The sequence below is a fragment of the Argentina silus genome (assembly GCF_951799395.1).
Source record: "Argentina silus genome assembly, chromosome: 16".
NCBI lineage: Eukaryota > Metazoa > Chordata > Actinopteri > Argentiniformes > Argentinidae > Argentina > Argentina silus.
The window spans coordinates 8756972-8781222 of record NC_139670.1 but is presented as its reverse complement, the minus strand read 5'-3'; the positions used below and the strand labels follow the sequence as shown (position 1 = coordinate 8781222).

At 44.4% G+C, this 24251-nt stretch overlaps 2 protein-coding genes across 2 annotated transcripts; both read right to left on the bottom strand.

The window, feature by feature from the left end:
- Positions 1-56: 56 nt before the first annotated feature.
- Positions 57-18649, bottom strand: arhgap22b (Rho GTPase activating protein 22b; the record flags this gene model as incomplete). Its single annotated transcript, XM_083688062.1, has 10 exons — positions 57-279; positions 656-1586; positions 1924-2045; positions 2157-2230; positions 2632-2764; positions 3358-3565; positions 5550-5678; positions 12482-12569; positions 14112-14311; positions 18607-18649. The coding sequence occupies 10 exons, from the start codon at positions 18647-18649 to the stop codon at positions 57-59; spliced, it is 2151 nt and encodes a 716-aa protein (XP_083544188.1).
- A 3515-nt stretch (positions 18650-22164) lies between these two features.
- lrrc18b (leucine rich repeat containing 18b) lies at positions 22165-23159 on the bottom strand (the record flags this gene model as incomplete). The annotated part of the gene is made up of 1 exon (XM_083688267.1): positions 22165-23159. One exon carries the CDS (start codon positions 23157-23159, stop codon positions 22392-22394), a length of 768 nt encoding a protein of 255 aa, XP_083544393.1. The 3' UTR covers positions 22165-22391.
- Positions 23160-24251: the final 1092 nt, after the last annotated feature.

Sequence of the window (24251 nt, the reverse complement as noted above, 5' to 3'; positions counted from 1 at the left end):
TGTCATTCACTGAGTCTATGTACTGTAAGTTCTATGAGTTTGACCACCAGGGGCTGTCATATGTCGCTAGTCCTTGCTCCCAAAGCCAGGTCTCCCAGCGTGGAGAAGAAGTCCTCCATCTCCTTCTCCAGCAGCCGGTTCCTGTTTTCCGCGTCCTGGCGGGCTCGCTCTGAGTTGCGGAGCTTGATCTCCAGCATGCGCTGCTTCTTCCTCTCCTGCTCCATCTCCTGCTCCAGCCGCTCCATCTGAGCGCACAGCGCCATACTTGACTCCTCCAACCTACAGGGGGCAGACACACACAGATACAGAGGGCGTCAGTCAGATACAGAGGGTGTCACAGACAAACACTGGATCAACACTTACAAGGTTCAAAAGGATGGGATTGGGCTAAGCCTAGATTAGGAAAAATAAATCACGAAAGAGAAACAATGATTGAGAGCTACAATGTAAATATTGTGTTGACAACCAATAATAAGTTATTTACAGTGATATTGACTATGTGTATTGAAATAAATTCATCCTCTGAATTTGGGAAAAATAAACACTCAGACTACAGTATGTAGTTGTTTCACCCACATCCACCCACACAACAACAGTTCCTCATCAGTTTCTGCTTGGCAACTAATCACAATAAATACTAGTCATACACCCTTACTTTTTGATCCTGGACTCATAGGTCAGCTTCTGTTTCCTCAGTTCCTCCTTCAGTCCCTCCACCAGGCTGGTAAGTGCTTTGGAGCCTCCGTCAGGGTCCTCCGACATCACAATGGAGGGGACGACCATGCTGTTCCCATTATCACTGCAGCCTGCACTGCTCACACACAGCTCCATGGCCTCGCTGCTATCCTCCTGCTCCAAGCCCCTCTCCACCTCCTCCCTGCCCCTCTCCCTCTGGGGCGACGCCAGCTCATGCCAGTCCCCCTTGCCTTCTCCACAGTTCTGCCCCGAGGGCTCGCTGCCCGAGTCCGGCACGGAGATCTCGCAGGAGGAGGTGGACCAGGGCGTGCTGGCCACGCTGGGGACGCTGCCCATGCTGGAGGAGGAGGTGACGTTGTCGTAGGTGGATAGTCTCTGAGAGGAGCTGGTGGAGTCTCTGGCGCGCTCCCCTGAAGAGGTGCGGCGGTGGCCCCTCAGGGACGACAGCCCGTTCATCAGCCAGTTCCCGCTGGATGAGACGCTGGTGACGTCGGCCGTGGAGCCTGGGACACCCTGCTTGGCCTGGGGCGGGGGCCTTGGTGCCGACGAGCCCTTGAAGGAGTACTTCCAGGAGGGCAGGGTCTTGGCCTGCTTGCTGGGGCTGACCACCGTCTCGCCCTTCCCTGAGGGGGCCAGCCTGGGAGTGGTGGTGGGGGTGACAGCAGCACACAGCTTAGCGTCTAGGGAGGAGGCGCTGCTGCTATGGTCCTCATTGGGGTCGGTGGGGCAGCTTTGGAGGTCCTCCTCGGAGATCCAGCCCCCGATGCTGCGCTGCTGGCCCTGGATTGTCACCTCTGGCTGGGGCACTGGGGCCTCCAGTTCCCTCCCTGCATAGAGCCGGTTATGCTCGCTGATCAGCACGGTCATCAGGTGCTGGACTAGAGAAGTCCCTGGACAGGAGGAAAACACACAGAAATTAATGAGGAATTACATCATACCATGCTCATCCACTTTGGACTCTGATACTGTATGGTTACCAGGCAGTAGAATTAGAACATATCAGGACGGTCATATCATTTATCTACAAGGGCAGGCTGGTGGAGGTAGAAATTGGAGGACAGGCTCATTGTTTAATATCACACATGTTTGATACCATTCCTCATTCCATTCCATGCATTACAATAAGCCTGTCTTCCGATGTCTACCGATGTCTTCCACTGTTATCTACAGTACTACAGTGATTAACTAATATCAGCACAAATTAGATCAATGTATTACAATCCATACCCTCCATAATAGTCACTGGGTCCTCTATTTTAGGCCGAAGCATATTTGGTCCAAATACTGTTGCAAGGTTCTGAACACTCATTTTGTTCTCATTTGAATGGGATTGGACTTCATCAAGGAACCTAAAAAGTAAATCAGGGCCCAGAAATATGGATATTTCATCAATATATTTAAATAGGAAAAATAAGAAAGATATTTGTCCTGAAGTGAGCAATAAATGTTTGTAGACCTACTTGCATATGTACTTCAGAAGATTGTAGTTGGCCAGAGGAAGAGTGTTGACTTGCTTTCCCAGCTCCTGTATCCCCTGGGTGAACAGACAACATACAGTGTCACTGCCAAACACACACATCATGTTTCTTCACAGAGATCATCATGCACTCCAGCACTGCATCCTCTGCTCTACTGCTGGACACTAAGCTGAACTCTGACCACTGGTAGAGTCGTTTGTTACCCTTCAACCTCACAGCCTCACAGTAACAACTAACATCATAGGAACTAGAGGTAGGATTCACTGCTGCAAGAACAGGGGTCCATAATGTCATGATGAGAGAGACATGGCACACACACATGCCCCCCCTACACACACACACACACACACACACACACACACACACACACACACACACACACACACACACACTCTCTCTCTCTCTCTCTCTCTCGCTCGCTCGCTCTCTCTTTCTCTCTCGCTCTCTCTCTCTCTACCTCCTCCTCATCTTTGGCCAACAGTTGAGCACAGGAGAGGAAGTCTTCGTACTGGGAGAAAGGGACCACAGGCTCCGGCAGTTCTCGTAGGTACAGCTTCAGCAGGGACGCCACTGTGTGGACATCTGTGTTACTGCAAGAGGTCACAAAAAAGTTCAACCCACTCACTCACTCACTCACTCACTCACTCACTCACTCACTCACTCACTCACACTCACCATATTGGACTACCAAATAATTACTGTACAATATCCATGAGCTATTGTATATTACACATGTTTGATACCATTCCTCATTTCACTCCGTGCATTACAATGCATTACAACTGTCCTCCGATTTCTGCCTCCCCTGCTGTATATGTACAGTGAGTTGCACCACTTGCACATCTTCTGTCAACTGCTACCTCCTCCAGTACTACCTCCAGTATCTTCTGGATGAGCAGTTGTTAGCAAATGAGTATCACAATTTAGCCCCAAAAAAAGCTTAAATATTCTTTTAACATTTCAGAAGAGGGAAAAGGAAGAAAAAAATGCTACTTCACATTTATATGGAAAAATGTATGTGGAAAAATGCCAACGTTTCTGTCAACAGACCTTCATCAGAGTGTTTGTTTTTTCCTTTTGCAAGTTTATTTGTTTCACTCTAAGAACCCGGAACAAGCTATGGTGTGCAAACCTTTCTCAAACAACATTTCATAACAGGAAAAGCAGTTGGTTTGTGGTCTACCTGTCGAATATAGGCTTATCCCCACAGTCAAAGGCCTCTTGGAGGTCCTTTACCAGGTTGGCCTGCCCTGGCATCCGAAACAGACCCTCCTCATCCAGACCCTGCTCCCGTATGAAGTCCACACACTGCTCCACCAGGAGAGGAGCAAGTCGATGGCCAAACTTCTTCTCATACTGAACAGTGTCCTCTAAACGCTGGCCAAATATCCCTGCAGACACAAAAACAGCAACACATGCTGTATTTCATGATGGGGTGTTATTCATAAATGAAAATTATATTTTTGTTTGAATTGCCTCTGGGGGTGCTGCTGAGCCAAATGAGGTCCTCCAAATAGTCCAAAAATAATGTCTACAAATTACCTCATTGGAGGAAAAGAGGCATGTCTCCCCATGCCCATGAGCATGAGAAACATTTATTAAGGGTTGTGTGGTTACATGAGGAAATACATATACTGATATTATAGCATATGAGTTTTATGATAACCATAAAATAAATACTCAACACATACAGTGAACTTCCATAGTGCAACTAAATGGTTAATGAAATACTCGACTAGTACAAAGCTCTGCTCCATGTCCAATATTCAACACTTGATTGTTGAACAATACAAACGAATTGCAAACAGACAAGAGAAATAGAGAGAAATGTGTCTATATCATCTCTCACATTTCAGAGACATAACAATAAATAGGCCTATTTTAATTGAGTGACCAATACCACAGCCCAGCCTCTCACCTGCTGATTGGGCGCGACCTCGCCTCTCAACACAGTCGCAATTAGCAGGCAGGTATTCGTAGTACGTCACGGACTCGGAACGCGAGCCGCACAGAAGTAGAGCGCGCTTTTCGTACATGCCAAATCCACATTTCCCAAGCACCGACGGTCGTAGTAATTGAATCCAATCTTGCTCGTACATTTGACAAGCTGAGTCTTTCATAAACGCGTAATGACACATCAAAATACTTTGGGAAAGCGATGCAAGAAGCGAGAAGAAAATGCCCAAAGTTCTCGCGGATGGGAGAGGCAGGTAGTCTCAAAACGCCAGCTGACAGCACATTGAAATGTAAATAGAATACATATGTCACGGGTTATGACAGTATGGCAGTATTCCCATTAACGACAGTTCTGTAAGTTGGCGACAGTTCTATTATTGACGGAGAGATGAGAACTCCAAAGCATTCCTGCGACCTTGTAAAAGGACAGGGAAAGGGAATAGCCTACACTCGTGCAACAGGACATTCTGTCCATATTGTGGCCAACCTCAGCAACATGGCCATACTATTAAGAATGATATGTTTGAAATATATTTTTCCTCTTAATTGATATTGATGTTATGATGTAATTGTAAGCAATTGAACAACATTTGTATTATTATTAAACCTTTATTTTAGGCAGGGCAGAATTTATCTTTTTCAGAGGAGACCTGCTTACAAACATGAAATATAGGCATAGAAATATAGCTATAATACATAGCTATTGATCAGGCTAATTACCTCACCCACTCTGTTATAGCCATTCTGTGTCATTGAAACAAATATCAAACTGCCATTATTTTTGGCATCAGTTGCTAGGCCACAGAAGAGCTGCCATCATGACAATGCCCATTTTAAACCACAAATGCTGGTCAGTGGGCACAATAGTGTACCTTGCCTCTGTTTAATAGTTTAAATATACTGTATATGAACTGCACTGATGTCAGACCCGGGGAGTTATTTTTTTACACTCTACGATCCCCCTATTAATACCACTCTCTTTGTAACTTAATACCTGGATTGGATATGCTGTCTTCCTTCACACCATCTTGAGCCCCTAGTTATATTTCTGGACACAGGTCAAGTCAGTAGCCTACAGTGAAACTGCACAGAGTGTACTGATCCTGAGGAAATTAAGATTTACCAGGCTACTCTGGAAGGAGCTGTTAGACTGTTCAGGCTAACATTTCATGCTACGTTTTTCAGTCTGTTCCACTTCTGACCTTTAAGTACAGATACACATTGTGTTGTCAAGGTAATTTGACCAGGGAAAACAATTTTCCAACAAGTCACAGTATTTCCATTAACTAACTGATTTTACGACAGAGCGAGAATGAAAGATGATGGAGTACTCTGAGCTGTGAAGAACGTACTGTTAGAGATTTGAAGTGAATTTAATTTTCAATTCAATTTCATATGCCATTATGAAGTGACGTTTACCTCCCCCAAAGGGAGCCCAGATGACCCGCCGGATGGCCTTGACCCAGTCATCCATGTCGCTCTGGGAGTTAGCCATGAGTAGGAAGGCCTCATGACTGATAGCAGCTCTGTCCTTTTCTCCACTACTACCTGAGAGAGAGAGAGAGAAAGAGAGAAAGAGCGAGAGAGAGATGTTACATGAGATTCCAAAAAGTTGATTTACATTGCCACAAGATCTTTACATGTTTGTTTTTTTTCCATTTCACAGGCCTATGATGAACGAAAGCCCTGTCCAGTCAGTGTTATCAACCCCCGGTAAGGTAAGCTTGGAGAGCAGTGTTTCAATCGCTGGTTTAAATTTCTCATCAAACATGACCAATAAGATAGAATATCTTCATCGGTAGAAAGAAAGCACTAATCCAATGTATAGAATCTGATTCAGATATCAGCATCATATGCCTCTCTTGTGTTGAATGTGCACATACTATAATCGTAACATTATCACCACTAGATGGGGTTATTGTTTTTGATCAGAATATACTGACATCTACATGTATGGATTGCAAGAGTACTGTAAAAGTGCATTTTGTTAATGACACATCAACATGTACTGTATATGACTCTAGGTTTGATTTGACTCTGGTCCAGTTATCCAGTATGTGTTGGTATCTCTTTCCATGTTGCTCATGGTCATTTAGCTTAGAGAAGGTAAACCAAATATAAACAGCAGTGCCATAAAGCTAAGTGCCATTGTCACCCAGCTCAGCAAACTCACACCACTGTGATTACCTCACAGTGGCCCAGTCTCATTGACTGCTCTGGGCTCTGTGTGTTTAGAACCCTTAGATATGAGTCCTGACTGAAAATCTCAAGTCATTGTTACGAACACATACTGTAGTTATTATATTTAGATGGAGCGCAATTCTTGTTCATGATTTTCATTCATTCTATGGCCTTGAAATGAGTGGATAGCTCATATGTCAATAAGAAATGTTATTACTGTCTGGCTAAAGTTCCCCACTGTTCTTTTACTTCAAAACAAAACGTCCAGACACGCTGAAAGCAATATTGCTTTTCTGCCATCAGATATGGACATCAATAAACTAGACAGAGGGAGTCTCACTGTCCGTCAGCGCTCATATCATTCCTAAAAGATAAAGCATTGCAGTATTTCTGCAATATATTGTACCAATGTATCCCTAGGCTATCCAAACAGAGCATTTTCTATTGATGGAAGTGTTATAAATGTTATAGCTTCAAAAGCTCTTCCCATATTTTGTCAGATTGGAAAGAGCTTCTAAAATACTTCCTGTCATAAATATTGGTGGAGACTATCTGGACTGCCTCCCACAGAAGTGATAGAGAATAGAACAGAGAGAAATCAAGAGAGTGATAAAGCTGTCGTGGCGAACCAGACACAAAGGAGCCTGTACACGGCCAATACTTCCTCTCCAGCCCACACTGCACACAGATAACACAACACAATAGGCCAAAAAATCAATCAAGAAATGGCAGACGCTCAACATAATCCAAAGCTGGACTGGAGAGGAAGAAAACTACAAAGACTTGATTTGAAAACAATCAAGATAATGAGATTCTGGACTTGAGAAGTTGTATGAGTCGTCTCACACCCTGCTGAGTCCACAGAGGGGCTGGTGTTTGATTGGGGTGACACCTCATTTTCATGAGGCCATGTGTTTTTTTCACACTGCGAACGGCAGTGAAGGTCATTTATAAATGATAATGGTTCCTCTTCTGTAAATGTCAGACTTCTCACTGTGTCAGTGTGTGTGTGTGTGTGTGTGTGAGAATCCTCAGTAGAGCAGAGGAAGGGATTTGGAATAAGTAGCTCCTTATCGCTGATGTTACTATGAACTTCGTTAAATGTCTGAAGGATGCAGGCATCTGCGGTAACTGATAACCGACACTGCGTGGTTAGTGTTACTTATGTGGTCAGTATTCATAACGTGGTCAGTGTTAATACTGTGGTCAGTTCATAATGTGGTCAGTGTTAAGTGTTAATATTGTGCTCATTGTTAATAATGTGGTCAGTTCATAATGTGGTCAGTATTAATAATGTGGTCGCTGTTAATAATGTGGTCATTGTTAATAATGTGATCAGTTCATAATGTGGTCAGTATTAATAATGTGATTATGGGTAGGGAGTGGATTAACTCAGGTTGACTTTTGTGTGAACTCTATGCACTGAGCTTGTTTATGGGGGGTGTTCGTGTATAGAGTTACTCAAATAACTGGAGTCATTGTGAATAGCCCACATCATGAGCTAAATGTTGTGATGTTACAGGGATCATTTCTGAAGTATTGAAACATGTCCTGCAAAAGCAACCATTGTTGGTTGTCATTTTCATTACATGCTCTAGACTGTATTGATTTTGCCAATCTCTGTGGGGCAATCTTTGTCAGACATCCTCTCCTTCCTTTCATCAAAAAAGTGTGCCCCTTAAATAAATAGAATGACTAGAGTGCAGTAGTTCACACTACCAAGAAAGTAACACTTCCAACTTTGTGAGCCCCTTAGGAGCCACCAGTAACTCTGCTTTGTGTTTTGGTATAACACAGTTCTGTGGCCAAAACAAGTCAAAACCATAACATTTCTTCAGCACTGTATATCACAACCTACAGGACAACTCCAAGAACCCACAGACAGCATATACTGCACAGTAGAGAGCCTATAGCCTAGTCCTTGTCCTAGTGGAGGCTGGTGGAGGTAGAAATCAGAGGACGGCCTCATTTTAATGCATGGAATGGAATGAGGAATGGATATCAACATGGAATATGTTGCCACCACAGCTTACTCATGTGAACAGCAAGGCTAGTTTTCAGCAGCTCAAGAAACTCAAGAAACATCTTATGTCACAGCGCCTCTCCTCTAGCTAGAGGTCTCAATGATCTGTGTATATGATTAGTCTGTAAGTGTCTACAGTGTATGGCTCTTTAATTTTAGTTTAATGTAGTATTGTAATTGTGTTACTCTTGTCTATAATGTCTAATGTTCTGTACCATGTGTTTTATGTCGTGTGAACCCCCGGAATAGAAGCTCTGCTGCAGTAGCAACAGCTAACAGCAGCATAAACTGAACTAAACTTCCCCGGATCACAGGAAAAAAGCTGCAGCATTAGTTACGGTACCTTGCAGGTGTTCCTGTTTGTGTCTCCCAGGCTTGCAGCAGGCCAGCCCCATGTTTCTGTGAGGGGAGCCAGCTGGGCTACAGCAGGGTCATGAAACGGGTACGCCACACGCTCCACACAGCCCTTCTGGAGGTAGGTCCACACGCAGGTACTACTGGGCAGGACGTGCCAGTGAAGCATGCTCGACGCCAGGAACAACAAAACCCCGAAAAAAACAAGTCCCTCTTCTTCATGCATTCATTCATACATTCATTCTCTCTCTCTCATTCACTGGTATGGGCAGCCGCTCCTATTCCTCAGCCCCCCTAGGGAGAAGCAAAATCCCAGAGGAGTGAGTGTAAGCTCTCCTTGTGTGCCCTTGCTCCCCCCCCCCCCCCCCCCTCTCTCTCTCTCTCCCTCCCAGTGCGTGGAATGACTGGTAGATGGGCTGCTACACTCCCCATCCTTGCCAAACAAACCTCCCCACTCACTAGAGGAAAACAAACAGACCGTGCTAATCAATCGGAGAGTCTCTGACTAACCACACTTGTGATAATCTGATGAGTCTGACCTGTAATGTACTGAAGCTACAATACCGTGTCCACGTCTTGACATTACGTTTGTCCTACTAACCCATATTTACATTGTGACGTTTTGTCCTTGTTTTTACGATACCACAGAGAGGAAGGGGATACATAGGCCATGCACTGTCGAATGCATTTGCCCTTAACTGTCACTGCCAATGCTATGTTATACTGTGAAACCCATCTATAGCTTCATGGACATGCTCCAAAGCTAATTCCAGCACGCTGCCCTTAGACAGGGGACTTTACACACACAGCTCTTAGCTCCTTTCCATTTCTTTCGCAACACCCTGTCTGGGCGTAATGAAATGAGCCATTGTTAAGAGTTACTGACAGTTTATGCATATCATGTAAACAGAGCTGACACTCCTAAACTCAGGTGAGAGGAAGGTATGCATCAGTTTGTCCACCTTTCCAGGCTATTATTTACGGACACGCCTATGTCACAGGATGATATCTCAAGGTTGATATCCCCTTTTTCAATTTCACAGAGGCAAAGGCTATTCTATATACAACAAGGATCTTAATGTTGTTCGTTAACTTTGTTCATGTTGTTCTGGACCAGCTTGGTACAGACCACTGAGGTTCTGACCTTGAGTACAAGCCAACCTGAGCTCAGAGACAGCAGTAAGACAGACAGGAAGACTGTCCTGCCTGTAGACCTGTATACCCTCCCTACTTATAGAGAGCCCAGGGCTGCTGCATGGATGGGGGCAGGGCTAGAAAAACTGGCATTTTTGATAAGGCAGAGCTTGTCTGCGAGGCTCGGACTGTAGTCTGTAGTTAAAGGCTCTCAGACGAGAGATGGTGTTGACTGATCCAAAAATTGAGCTGGGTGCCGGAGGCAGGGGGGGAAGGCTCCAAGAGGCTTTTGTGTGTGTGTGTGTGTGTGTGTGTGTGTGTGTGTGTGCGCGCACGCTCAAGTGTGTGTGTGCTGTCTAAACAAGAAGTCTACCATAATGAATTGGCTGAAGTGGTCACGTTTACCCAGGCTTGTGTGTCAGCACCATCCCACTCTCGCTGTTGCTTCCCAGCTGGCTTAATGGCTAGAGACCAACACAAAAGGCGGCTTAGCCTTGAGTCGCCCTTAAGTACAGGGAATCATAGATTATTCCATTTTCCCCTCACCCTGGTAGGCTCACAGCTGCATAGCCTTGTTTCAATTCAACCTCAAGTATAGGATTGTTGTATTAGTTGTTTGGTTCATTGCTTTCTGGTTCATTACAATGCAGACCTATCAGAGGGGAAACAAGCAGAACAGCTGACCTTGAAAAGCGTTTTTTCCAAACCAATCAAATTCTACCCTTGAATATACAACAAGGGCACTGCATGCTATTCTGTCAGAGAGCTTCACTCACAGGACACACAGGATATCTATTGATGTAAAGTAGATGTCCCTGAGGAAATGAGTGGAAAAGGAATTTAATATCTCCTGCCAAATTTCAGTAAGAAAAGAAAAGAAAATCAAGCTAGCTAAGCATATTCGTCTTGAGCTGCAGTCAGTTTGCTTGGCCCCTCGTGTCTCGAGTTTGCACTGAGCAAGGACCTCACCAGAGGGCACGTGTCCACATCAAACACGACCCGGGCGTTTATCTCCCCGGCTAAATGGCCAGAGGTCAGTGAAATGAACCACAGAGACACCCTATAGCCCTTGTCCTCCTTTGAAAAGGAAGACATGCCACGATAACAGAGAACAAAAGGTGGTGAGAGGGAGAGCAGCCAGCCTGCTTCATTATCACACATGCTGCTGCGGTCATCCTAGCCTCAGAGGTCATGGGCCCTATCACCCACCTGCTTGACCCTGTCTAAAAACATGCAGTCCACTCAGAGGAGATCTGATACTATATTGAGAGACATTGAAAGATGAGGGAAAATGCAATGCCATGGTCCCTATAGATGGGTACAAGAAGCTTGTCAATGCCCCGTTTGAGCCTCACGGTGCTTCGCAAACCGTCTCTTATTTCGGTGTTTGTTTTCCACAATCAAATGCCCCCTCACCCGCCTCCACCCTCCACTCTCCAGCCCTCCTTCCAATAGAGTGGATCTTTATTGTAATGCGATCGTCAACCCGAACCCTAGTGGCTGTTCATTTCAAAATCCGAGAAGTGAGAAAGCTTTTATTTAAGCCTATTAGAAGGGTAAGAAAGAGGAAGAAAAAAACATCTCGCTCCCTCAAGAGCCGGAGAATTTAATAGCTTGTAAACAATAGATTTAGGGGGCATCTAGGGGTTGTGCAGGGCTGCTTGGGGGAGAGGTATGTAAAGTGCACAGCACAGATTGAAATTCAATCCGTCCATTATGTTCCTGCTGTCCCACTGTCTGAAAGGTGTCCTAAAAGGTTCCTCAGAAACAGCCTTGCTTCTATGCCTGCTGGCCTGCCTGCCAGCCTGCCGGCCTGTCCACACTTTGCCTGCATGGGCTGATTGGGGCTCGCACTGTCCTGCAATATTTGCTTGCCATAAATAAAACACACAGGCCCCGTCGGCCACAATAAACAGTGGGAAAGACCGCCAAACAAATAGCCCCTTACTGCAGCGATATGGCTAGTTAGCCACCAGACTCTGAGGGACTGCTGCTGAAAACGCTTGGCTCCATTGAGCACAACCAAGAGCTGGATGAGTTGGATCTCTGTGACACACTTTCCCCAGGCTAAGTTGTTTTATTGCCCTTACATGGCTGTTAACCCTCACTGTCTCCTGATGGTCAGAGGTCGGGGCGGTTGGGGTCAGCAAGCCTGGTGATTAATGAGAGACCACCACTTCTTTTCTCTCTCGGTCTTTAACTAGTGTTATGTTTTCCAGTATCTGTTCATCATTAATTAACATGGTGGCAACACCAATTCCAATTTGAATGTATTCTGAATGTTTCACTGTATTTCTTAGTGTGGTGATTCTGTGATAAAAAGCTGTACACTACACCACTACACCTTAACCAAGGTTTCTGATAAAGAAATTTTATTTTAAAAAATGTGGTGTGTGGTATATGATGGCATAGTATATACACATCTACTTTACCAGTCAACATTGCTTGTCTTCTGTAGCCATGTCCATTTTCCAGTATTCTAAAGTCAAGCTGTGAAATCTCAACAGTGCTCCCTGCTGACTAACTATGATATTGACAAAACCCTGATATGCGGAATATCATTGAATCCTTAACCAGCGCAGTGATGCCTGACTTTCACAGCACATTGTAGACATTGTTGTACTGTGGGAAGACAGAGGGGTTTGATGTGTCCTCTCACCTGGAACGATTTCAAAAAGATGTCTCCCTGGCTCGTCTGGGTTGGCTGTGAGCTCGTTCACCTGACAGCCCTGCAGAGGTATGCAGCCCTGGAACAAACAAGACAGACTGGAGATTTACTTTACTAAACCACAGGAATGAGGTCTTATGGAATTCATTCATTTGAAACCATAACATTAGAGAGGGTTCTGTCTCAAAGGAAGGTGTACTTTACTAAAAAAAAAAGTATATTTCTCAGCAGTCCACCTCATAGATATCCTAATGACAAGCTTATATTTACTTCCTGGAAAAGTGATTTGACAATTAATTTTACAGTATGTCAAAACGCATTATTAAATCACTTTTCCATGAGGTAAATATAAGCTTGTCATAAGGATATTTATGAGGCTTAATGCACAAAATAAATATATTTTGGGACTATACTGTACGTATGGTGGACTGATGAGAGATATACTTATTATTACATTATTTTTTTTAATGAAATTGGATATAAATCAGCTAAATATTGACTCTTTATTGAGACAGTGACGCCAAAAGTAGACTTGAGAATATTGTTGTCTCTTTATCTCTCTCTAATCTTTTTAAGGAGTGGCTCATTTCTTTCAGAGTGAAGATACACAGATTAGCGAGTGCAGATCAATATTCATTTAGCAACTGAATCAAAGCCAAGTGATTGAAAAAGGAAATGGCATGTCTCCAGTCTGCCAGTCTGGGGTTGGCACCCTTCATCAAACAGGATAGAACCTGCCAAACGGCCCGACAAGAGGCCAAGCTGTCGCCACATTAGTTGCCGTGGCAACAAATTGGTAGAGCGTTGGGGCAGGGCTGCAGGCAGCCCAGCCAAGCTCCCAGGCGTGCAGTGTGCTCTGAACACTGCTGGCATTGAATGAGAGACGGGATCACGTAACTCATGATCTAAAATGATTCCCACTTCATATGTGTCTCCAAGATCTTCCATCTTCCAAATCCCATCATTTATGTGGCTTCTCTCCACATGATGAAAAACCGCTATAGATTTCCCTCCTTGCATATTCCCCTTTCTCCCAATTATTATCTTCTTTGATCTCAGTGTGAGCTCTTTCTCTCTGTGATTTGCCTAATCGGCTCCTCTCATCTGATTCCCATTGATTGGATACCAAAAAAAGGGCCAGATTGACATTTTCGTACACATCCTGGTCTCCTTGGAGGCAGGCAGAAATCAATGCAGGCTGGACGAGTATTGACAGTGTGTGATTAAGGAGACCATGTCAAACGCTTCAGTCATTTGCTCTCCCTGAATGGAGATGCTTCCAGACAGCCCTGAAAGCCCTTGACGGGAGGCAGGCCACATTTAAAAGAGCAGCAGTCAACCGGTGACAGCTGGGGAAATCAATGGAGGTATTAGGATTTCAGGCAGGGGATGTCCAAGGATGAGCATTGGACATTGGGACTGTGTGGCTGGCTATGGTTGCCTGCCTGTCCGCTGTCTTTTGTGGAATCACATCATTACCCCCCATGATGACCATGTAAGCCCAATGTTGTGAGCGTGTCCCATTTGAGTGTTGCTCCCTAATTCAGCAGAGCTTCTTTCAAGAAAAAGAACATGTATAGTGGACTAGAAAAAGAAAACTGTAGGTTTGATTCTCCAGTACCTGTGGTTTGGTCTCCTCCTCGTCCTTGTAGAAGTAGAGCTGGTCAGAGCGCAGCACAAACCAACGCAGCTGCCAGTTCTTCATGATGCTTCTCTGCTTCTTCAGCCAGCCTGCCTTTAGCGCCCCCTCCTGGAGGCTGGGGGAGGACGGCCGGCACGGGCCTCGGGACACATCCCCCATCACCATGCTCTTGGACCTGGCTGGAGACACACACACAGACACACACACATACACTCAATGAACACTTTATTAGGAACACCTGTACACCTTCTCATGGTAGAGGTGGTGTAATGGTGTGGGGAATGTTTTCTTGGCACACTTTGGGCCTGTTAATACCAATCAATCATCACTTGAATGCCACAGCCTATTTGAGTATTGATGCGGACCGTGTGCATCCCTTCATGGCCACAATTTACCCATCTTCTAATGGCTACTTCCAGCATGATAATGCACCATGTCACAAAGCAAAAGTCGTCTCAAACTCGTTTCATGAACATGACAGTGTTCTTCAGTGGCCTTCCCAGTCACTGGATCTGAATCCAATAGAATACCTTTGGGATGTGGTAGAATGGGAGATTCACAGCTTGAAAGTGCACCTGAAATATCTGCAGGAATTGCGTGATGCAATCATGTCATCATGGACCAGAATCTCAAAGGAATGTTTCCAACATCTTGTAGAGTCAATGCCACGAAGAATTGAGACTGTTTTGAGAGCCCTACCTAGTATTAGTATAGCCTAAGGGAGGCCCTACCCAGTATTAGTATAGTGTTCCTAATAAAGTGTTTGGTGAGTGTATATATATCAACACATTAAAATATATTGTATACACACACACACACACACACCCAGCTCCAATGTTGCCATGGTGAGGCACACGTCCTGCCCTGCAGCGCTATAGCTGAGGTCCTCCTCCCCTGGGTATGGGGGGCTGGAGACCGGGCAGAGGAGAGGGGCCTCAGGTGAAAGACCATTCACATCTAAAGCGAGAGTTATTGTCTCCTCTGGCAGACCAATAGAACAGGGAAGCCTTTTGAACTGTGATAATAAGACCTCACGGGACTGAAATGTGAGCTCTTTCAAGGACTCTGTCAGATGGGCCTAATACCTTTGTCTTGACTCCTGTGTTGTCCTGTATCACTTGCTACATGTATCTGTCTTCTAACCTACACTATCATTATAACCATAGAAATAAAATGAGAATAGAATGTTTTAGCTTACAGCTTTATTAATAATCAACTCAACTGACATTGGAATGTTCAGTCAAATGATGCTTAGTTGCTATGGTGCCACCACTCAATTTTGAGCTTGTCTATGTGTTCTACACACGCAATAAAAATGATTACCATGGCAATTATGTATTACAATTCCATGTCAGACATCTTTTGGTGTACTAGCCAAATTGCCACGGTCTGAGGGACTATGTCTGTTCTACTCATTTGTTTCTATGATTATAACTCTTTCTGAAATGTGCAATGAAGTAATACTGTACTAAAAATGACTCAAAAATGTTTCTTATAAATCAATCAAGCACACATTAGACCTGACATTCACAGAAAACACAAAAACTGAATTCCAAAAGGCACTCAGCAACACCTCCCGTGGAGCCACATTCTAGCAAGGCAAACAAGAAAGCTATTTGATGATCATGTATAATTTATAGGAATCAATCCTGTAGACATCCTCCCTGCTGCCCCTCTGTGTCACACACTGAGGATCAATGCTCTGTTGGCTTAGAGGGGGAAGGGGATGAAAATCAATGTTTATTCTTTCTTATTCTCACATCTTCTTCCAAGACATGGGATGGGTAGGGCCCAGTGTTTTTTTTACAGCAGTTAATAGGGCTCACAGTCAGGGAAAACTCCTGGCTCTAGGTATGGCCCCTACGTGGCCTGTCTCCCCCCCAGCACCAGACATGGCATAGCAGAGTCATGATGGCCTCCCTCCACTCCTGCCTCCATTGCTCCACTCCTAATGGGCTCCCCTCATCAGAGGAACTGGGGCCGTATATCACATTAACCATCTCTCTGTCTATATAACTATCCCTCCATCCCTCTCTCCCTCCGTTCCTGCGCTGTCTCTGTGCTGCACTGCTGCCCCCACTCAATCACAGCTCTGCCTCTGGAAGCCTTATTAGAGTAAGTGCATACCCCAGTCCTGGAGGGACCATAAGTACGGCCCAGTCAAGCCTCGTTTGAGCTCCTTTGTTTCACATCATCTGTCTCATTGTAATTGGACTCTTCTAAGAGCGCTAACAACGTTGTCGTAATTTAAACTATAACGAGAAAGTGTTTTCATTAGCGCCTCATTCAAACCAGGCGAGTTTTATGCAAGTCTTATGTTTTGAAAACAGGCAGCTGTAGTATTTCAGGACATAACATTCTAAGTTTCGTAATGGACTTCAGGGGGAAGCCTGTGAGTCTTGTTTTCCACACTGCCCTTTTCAGATCCACAAGAAGAAACCAACTAGGTCCAGAGAGGGAATGATTTGCAAGTGTTGCCATGGTGATGTAATGGAGTTTGTAACAGCTGTTTGGATGTTGGGGGCGTACATTGGAACACACTGACCAATTATCTGAGTCGGCGAGTGCAGGCCAAATGCTACATAGTAAGCCAGTTTGGAGATTTCTCTGCACAGTGATTCATACCTTCCCTCTGTTGTCATGGGCGTTGCTACGATGTGGTCACTCTGTAAGTAGGTCTCGGAAATAACATGACTGTTTGCAAAGGGACTATTTAGCGAAATACTAGCAATTCATTTCAGGAGTGAGTGTTTGTAGTGCGTTTCAGTACAGTAAATAGATGTGTCATACTCACAATGGCCGTCGGAGTTAGTTACCCATATCATCTAGTTATTTTCAATGAGCGATGGTAATGTGTGTGTCATGTTTTCTCTGGCCCTTGAGTGTGACCTGCTATGGATGAATAAGCACGAGTCATGGCCATGAATATTCCACTCCAGCTTTACTGATACCGTCAATCAATGAGCTCAAGGATGACATCATACTGCATGCCAGCTTAGGGTCTGTATAAGCTGCCTTTTAGAATGTTGTTATCTATCCCCACTGACATACTGTCTATCATGCCTTAGCAAAGCCATAGGACTTGTGTATGTTTTCCCCCCCTCAATCATACAGTATTTATGTTATTGAGTTTCAAAGTGGGCATAGGTGTATGTACTCATCTATAGATAAATGTCATGACCAGAAAGATATATAACTGCAAGATAGCATGCTCTCCACACACACACACACACACACACACACACACACACACACACACACACACACACACACACATATATGATATGCAGTCACACTTAATGCAGTTTTCAGCTGTGTATTTATCATCAAATGACATGGATGTGTTGTCCCAATGCTCATCAGAGAACAGCCATCCATTAAGATGTCAGGGAAGGATTCACAATAGCCAGACTTATCAGCCAGAGGATAAATTACCTGGCTCTTTCTCGTAGCATGAAATCCATTTAAGAAATTCAATTTCATTCATCTCGTTGGCTGTGTGATATATGATCACACACACACACACACACTCACACACACACACACACACACACACACACACACACACACACACACACACACACATAAGATGAGAGTTACAGGTGCATCACAGGGTAATTTTCAGTTTCTATATGTACGCTGATGAATTAACCCTTTGAGGATCAGTGTATGGCTGGCATAACCTGATAGGCTAGCAGAATAGAAGGGCTCGGGAGGAGGGATACACGCATGTGTGAACTGCATTGAAGTGTAACAGTGTGTGTGTGTGTATAACAACGCGTGTGTGTGTGTGTGTGAATGCTGCGTAGTATAGTGGGATTTCTTATCACAAAACCATGGTAACATACCTCTCAGGCGTAGTGAGGAGGAGAGTGGCAGAAACAGCTGACATGTGGGCAATTAGAGATGGCAGATTTCTATGGACCAGGACGGACAGCTTGTACAACTAGAATTTGGATTTCTTCATGTGTTTCGTTAAATGGAATTAAGAGTAGCAATTAACTACCAATTACAAACGCTACGATAAGAATGTATCCCATTTTGAAAATGCGTACGAGCTAATGAACCTGTTTTATTTTTTGATATCCTTTAATGAATGAATCTACCCATTTAGTTTCCAAGTTTATTCTATTAGAGTAGGCTTTACAAAGTGCTTTATGAGCATATCCAGGACTATTACAAATCCATCTAAAAAGGTAAAAAAAAAGAAAAAAAAAAGAAGAAAGATCCAGAATGAAATTCAGCTGTGTGATTGTGTCCTTCAGATCGGACTGTCAATGCAGAAAATAGCCCAATTAGCAATTGACAAGCCTATGCTGAGCTTCATGTTGAATCAAGAAGTGCTAATATAATTTACGACAGCATAGTAAAATGACCATGTGCTCCATTCAGATATTTGGTAGTGGTTTTGTCATGTGGTTCTGTAGCAGTGGTAGAGAAATAGATAGAAATAGATACAGTAGATAACACTCACCTCGCCTGGTCTGTCTGATCTTGGGACTCAGCATGGCTGTCATCGCTGGACCACAATCTCTCCTCACCGCATGTCCATAAGTCCGGCACCCCACCCCTTTCTTTCTCTCTCTCTCTCTCTCTCTCTCTCTCTCTCTCTCTCTCTCTCTCTCTCAGCACACCATCACCATCATTTCATTCCCTCTCTCCTCTCCTCTCCTATCCTCTTCTCCGTTTTCCCCCACTGACCCTCTGCAGTAGGCAGCACCAGCAGCAGCAGCAGCAGCAGCAGGCTAGGGGGCTGGGGGAGGGATCCCTCCTCCTCGCACACGCTCAGTGGCCACCACCCCTCCCTGTTGCATTATTCATCAGCGCGTCCGCGGGGGGAATCTCTTCCCCCCTCAGAGCTGACCGGTTAACGTCTGCGTGATTACGCCCGTCAGCTTTCGGCTCACTTGGGCTGAAACACCAGGAGGAGAGCTGCACTCTCTGGCAGGTCCTTCTGAATAGGCTACATCTGTGGATTTTTTCTCTTCCTCATTCATTTCCTCTCATTCACTCTCTCTATTTCTGTCCCTCTCTCTCCCCTTCTGCTTCTCCTTCTGTCTCCGTTCTTCCGTTTTCACTCATAGACACCTCATTCTCTCTCTGCCTCTCCCTGTTAAGCCTTTTTGCTCTCCCTTTTACACATATCCCTCTTGTCTTTTCTCCCTCTTGTCTTTTCTTCCACCCACTCTCTCCTTCCCCCCATCTCTATAAGAATATGTGCCCCTCAGTGCCACAGTCTTAGCATCCTCCTTTTCCCGTATGGAAGATAACAGCGTTAAGTCCTCCACTGCAATTGAATCAGCGCTGCCCTGCAGACCACAGCTGGTCTTATTACAGAGCAGGGAGGGGGGAGGGCCACACACACCCCGGCAGAAGCCAAAATGAGACAGCAATAAAAACCTCACCGCCACTGCTAGGGCTATAGGGCTGGAGCTAAGGGCTAGGCACTGCTGTTTTTGTTCAGTCGTATAACTACCACTGGGGCTGCCTGTTGGCATCAGTACACTGACACAACATGAGCCATGAAATATGTGGTTTTAGATCTATTTAAGATTGTATTGTATGCAGGGTTGTTGTTTTGTGTTTTTAGAATGCATTCTTTAAAATGGGAAATGCCGTGATGTACTTCGTCTAGTTGTCTTGCTGTGTCAAAATTGTGCAAACAGTGCTGTACTGTATCTCTCGGGTCAGTGGGTGTCATTTGGACAGGATTGAAATATGCTGACAATTGTGCTAATATATGCTGACTGTCCAAGAAATATGAATCTTTGCTCTCTTATTAAATATTTATAGCAGGCTTTAAATTTAAATTAAAGTTTTATGTCAGATAGGCGTGGTTGTTGTTGTGAAAATGGCTTGGGTGGCTGTTGAAGGTGTGATGTTGACATAGCATTACTTATTGATTGGTAGTGTTAGTGTGTCAAGGAATCAGCCAGTCTTTCTTGTTGGGGGTTTGGCAATGACAAAGTGGCTGTATTGACAGATGGCTTTACAGTTCTACGTAATTTGTTTTTACAGTAAAGATTTTATCGATGGGTAAACACTGTTATGAACCGTAGTCCTTTGCAAGACGTACTGTTCCACATACTCAATGTGATAGCGGGAGGTCTGGAGATACCAGAGATAGCTTTCATTATTCATTCAAATCAGGGATCTTAATAAGGGTTAATTTAAAGCAGGGATATGACTTGATTTTAGCACTAGCCATAATATGAAATCTAGACCTGAAACTGAATCTTGCATGAACATCTGGGATGAGACTATAGATTATGTCGTTAATCCAGGGAAAACTGTTGCAACAAAGGTGGTTTGTATTGAGATGAATTGGAAGGATGTAAGTAAAGAAAGAAGCCTAACCACTGTACAGGCTTTCATACCAGTCATCCTTTTATATTTGGTTACATATTTAATACAATAATATCTGATCACAATACAAGAAGGCAGATACTGTATGTGTGCATAATAATAATTGGATTTCAAAGGTACAGGGGATGGACTCATACCATACTAAGTGCATTTTACAGTCATAATTGTTGGGTAACTAATTAAATTGTTCTCATTAGCTAAAAACTGACATCTGAAGAGACATAAAGCAGACTGGCATTCCCATGTGCCTCCACACCAGAGGAAGCTGGTGGAGGCAGAAATTGGAGGACGGGCTCTCTCTAATGCATGGAATGGAAAGATATATCACATGATATCAAACACACCATTCCTCATTCCATTCCATGCTTTACTATGAAGCCATGCCCCGATTTCTACCTCCACCAACCTCCCCTGCTCTACACTCTCTGACACAATGCCTGAACCTACATTACCCTGTCACATGCCATTAGCAGGGGTCATGATTTCATCTGCTAATGGATACGGGGCAAGTTGACAGAACACATGCAGTGAATGCCACCATGTCTGTCTGTTTGATGCGTGTTAATGTCCGTCATCATGATTCAAAGCAGACAGAGTCAGGCTGCTCTTCAGCTTGAAAGGGAAAAGGATAGCCATGAGTCATTTCTATATACAATATCATTTATAATATGGATCTGGCCATGATATGACTAGGGTTCATGATCATGGCTCAACTAAATTACCATATTCATTTATCATAGGAATAAAGGCCAGCCACCAGGGCTAAGATAACGTATGTGAGTGCTTCTAGAAGCTTCTACTCCACTGCATGATTATGTCTGTGTGTATTTGGTGGTGCTGGTGGATTGAAGTCCTATACCATTGACACCAGGGGAGACTGATAGAGAGAGAAATTGGAGGACGGGCTCATTGTAATGCATGGAGTGGAATGAGGAATGCATTACAATGAGCCCATCCTCCGATTTCTACCTTCACCAGCCTCCCCTGACTGACACAGCAGCGGTGAGCAGTGTGTAAAGGGGATTAGACTGCTCATCTGTGACGGTGCTGGAGATGCTATTTACATAATTCATGGCTGAGGTGTGGTTGATCCGTGCAGCCCAAGCCTTGATTAAGGAACAGCATAATCACAGCATAAGTCACCATCTCATAACATGGTGGTGATTGGATCTTAGTATGGGCTGATCAATACTATGCATTTGCTTCCTAATGACTCTATCTGCTGCATCTTAATCTTGTTGATTAAGCACATTTCAGGTCAGCGATTTGGCAAATGCACTGTGTGAATGTGGAGGTTATGAACAATACGGAATGTGCTCAGGAAGAATGGCTACCCTAGGAAGGTGTGAGTGCTGACTGGTTCAGACCATCAGGTTCAAAACAGAAATCTATTAAGTCTCTGCTGCCCTCTAGTGTAATTTTTATGACTTAGTATGTGTGACTTTAGCTCTTGTTTTGGCCTATTACTACCCATGTTCAGCCTGGTAAGATGTAATGGAATCAGAAGAAACATCTAACCACAGCACAAGAATGAAACCTAATTTATTGTCAGAAACATGTGATATACATGTGAAAATATATGCAAGTGCAAAAATAATAGGATGTAGTAAGACATTCACAGGGTAAAATATACAGGTCTAGATTTCCTGCACAGTGTTTGCCAATCTCCAGAGGGCGCTAGAGTACAAGAAACATTGTACTTGTGTCCTAAAACCATGTGACATTTATTCTTCTAGAAAACATATTGGATGACTGATCTCTACCTGATATGTGCCTTTCATACACTTTTTACAAGTAATAATAGCATCTGAAATGAAGCACCTGGACTATTGTCATGACATAGTCATGAATGACATGTCCTCAGTGACCTCTTGATGACATCACTGATTCCCTTCACCTCCAGGTGGCCTGGTCATCCTGTGCCACAGAGTTGGGTGTAATCAGTCCGGAGAATGTGGACTTCCCATGGACGGGGCCTCCACTCATCCTGCTATCCACTCTCTGCTTCTCATCTTTACACCTCCGGAGGCAGGAGGTGCAGAGACAGCTCTCCCTCACCAGGTACAGACACTCCACCCTCTTGATGGGGTCCAGGACCTCGTTGTGGTCAGAGGAGATGGGGTTGCACTTGATGTTGACTCTCTCCAGGTGGGGCAGGTTGCGGATGCAATCGGGCAACCTGGTCAGGTGGTTGTTGAAGAGCCCCAGGTGGCGCAGCTCCTTCAGGGCAGCGATGGAGGACGGCAGGCTCTCCAGCTGGTTCATGCCCAGGTTGAGGCTCCTCAGCTTCCTCAGGATACCGATCTCGTAGGGCAGTCCACTGGTGCTAAGATGGTTGTTACACAAGTTGAGGCTGTAGAGGTTCTGGAGCCGCCCAATGGACTCTGGGACTTGCTCCAGCTGGTTGCTGTGGAGATCCAGCCAGCGTAGGTTGATGAACTTGTCGATGGATTCTGGGATCTTCTTGAGGAGGTTGCGGCTCAGGTCCAGCTCGTCCACGTCGCACAGCTTGAGGATACATTTTGGGAACGTGGCGATCTCCATGTTGCTGAGGTCCAGCCGGCGCTTTCCGTCAATGGTCATCCTTAAGGAGTTCTTGGCCATCTTCAGGGTGATCTTCCTGCCTTTGGGCTCGCTTGACCGCTTCTTGCCCTTGGCCATGGTGCTGGAGCAACAAATACAGGAGGTGGAACTTGTTATGAGTTCACAGAGTTCAAACAGATCAGTTATTCTAGTTAAGCTTTAACCTGTTCCATGTACCTGCTATTTCACAAATTGTAACACTGCTATGAGGGTATTTACACGTGAAAAACATATGTACAACAATGCAGTCCCTAATACAGTAGAATGTAATAGAACTTATAAGCTCTGTTTTCCTTGTACATTGTTGTTACAATCGCAAAATGCGTTTCTCATTGTCACTAAGCTCATCACTCTAGTCAGCAAAGGACTTGACACAGCCGACTGTTACGACACCATAGTAGAGAATGAATATACACCTTAGTTGATTAAATACAACTCACGTCCCACAATGAATATATTATGAGGTTAGGGTGTATAGTACTTTGCCTATGTAGTTCATAGTCTATAGAATACAAATTCTATTACAGAAGCAGATTAGAAGTTGTTCATCCATTCTCTCACATTACTTCATAAAATTCAAGAGATCATTTATATCTTAGTGACCTTTTAGTAGGCAAAAACTGACTGTAGAAGACATATTTTGTTTCTTACCAGCATTGGAGTTGGCTAGTTCCCCCTAGACCAGTGCTGAGCCAGAGAGGGTGCAATCTCCACGGCTAAGACACAGGAATGCACTCCCAGGATGTGTCCGTCTTTGTCAATCTTTCCATCTCCTTTAGCTGTGAATTATACATAAGACCAACTAAGAGGCCATGTAAATAAAAACCAGGGAGTGGAGATACGACTTTTTAAGTGGAGACAGGGCTCTTGTTTGATGATGTTTTCTTCAGCCTTTCAGCTGACACTGTGAGGCCTGCGCTGTCTTGTTTTTCTTTGTTACCAAGCAACTGAAATGTGTTGTCCCTGTAGATTATTGCTAGATCTGAGGCCTGTAGGAGGAATAGTGCTTTTGTTCTTGTAGTCTCAGTGTAGACTGTACATTTGCCATACAATAGATGCTCTTAACAAGTAGCCTAAACAAAACACTATAAGCTTGCCATGCTACAGTATGCCATAACAGTTCTGAAAACTGTTTCCATCCATATTCATGCCCTCCTAATGGAGCAATAT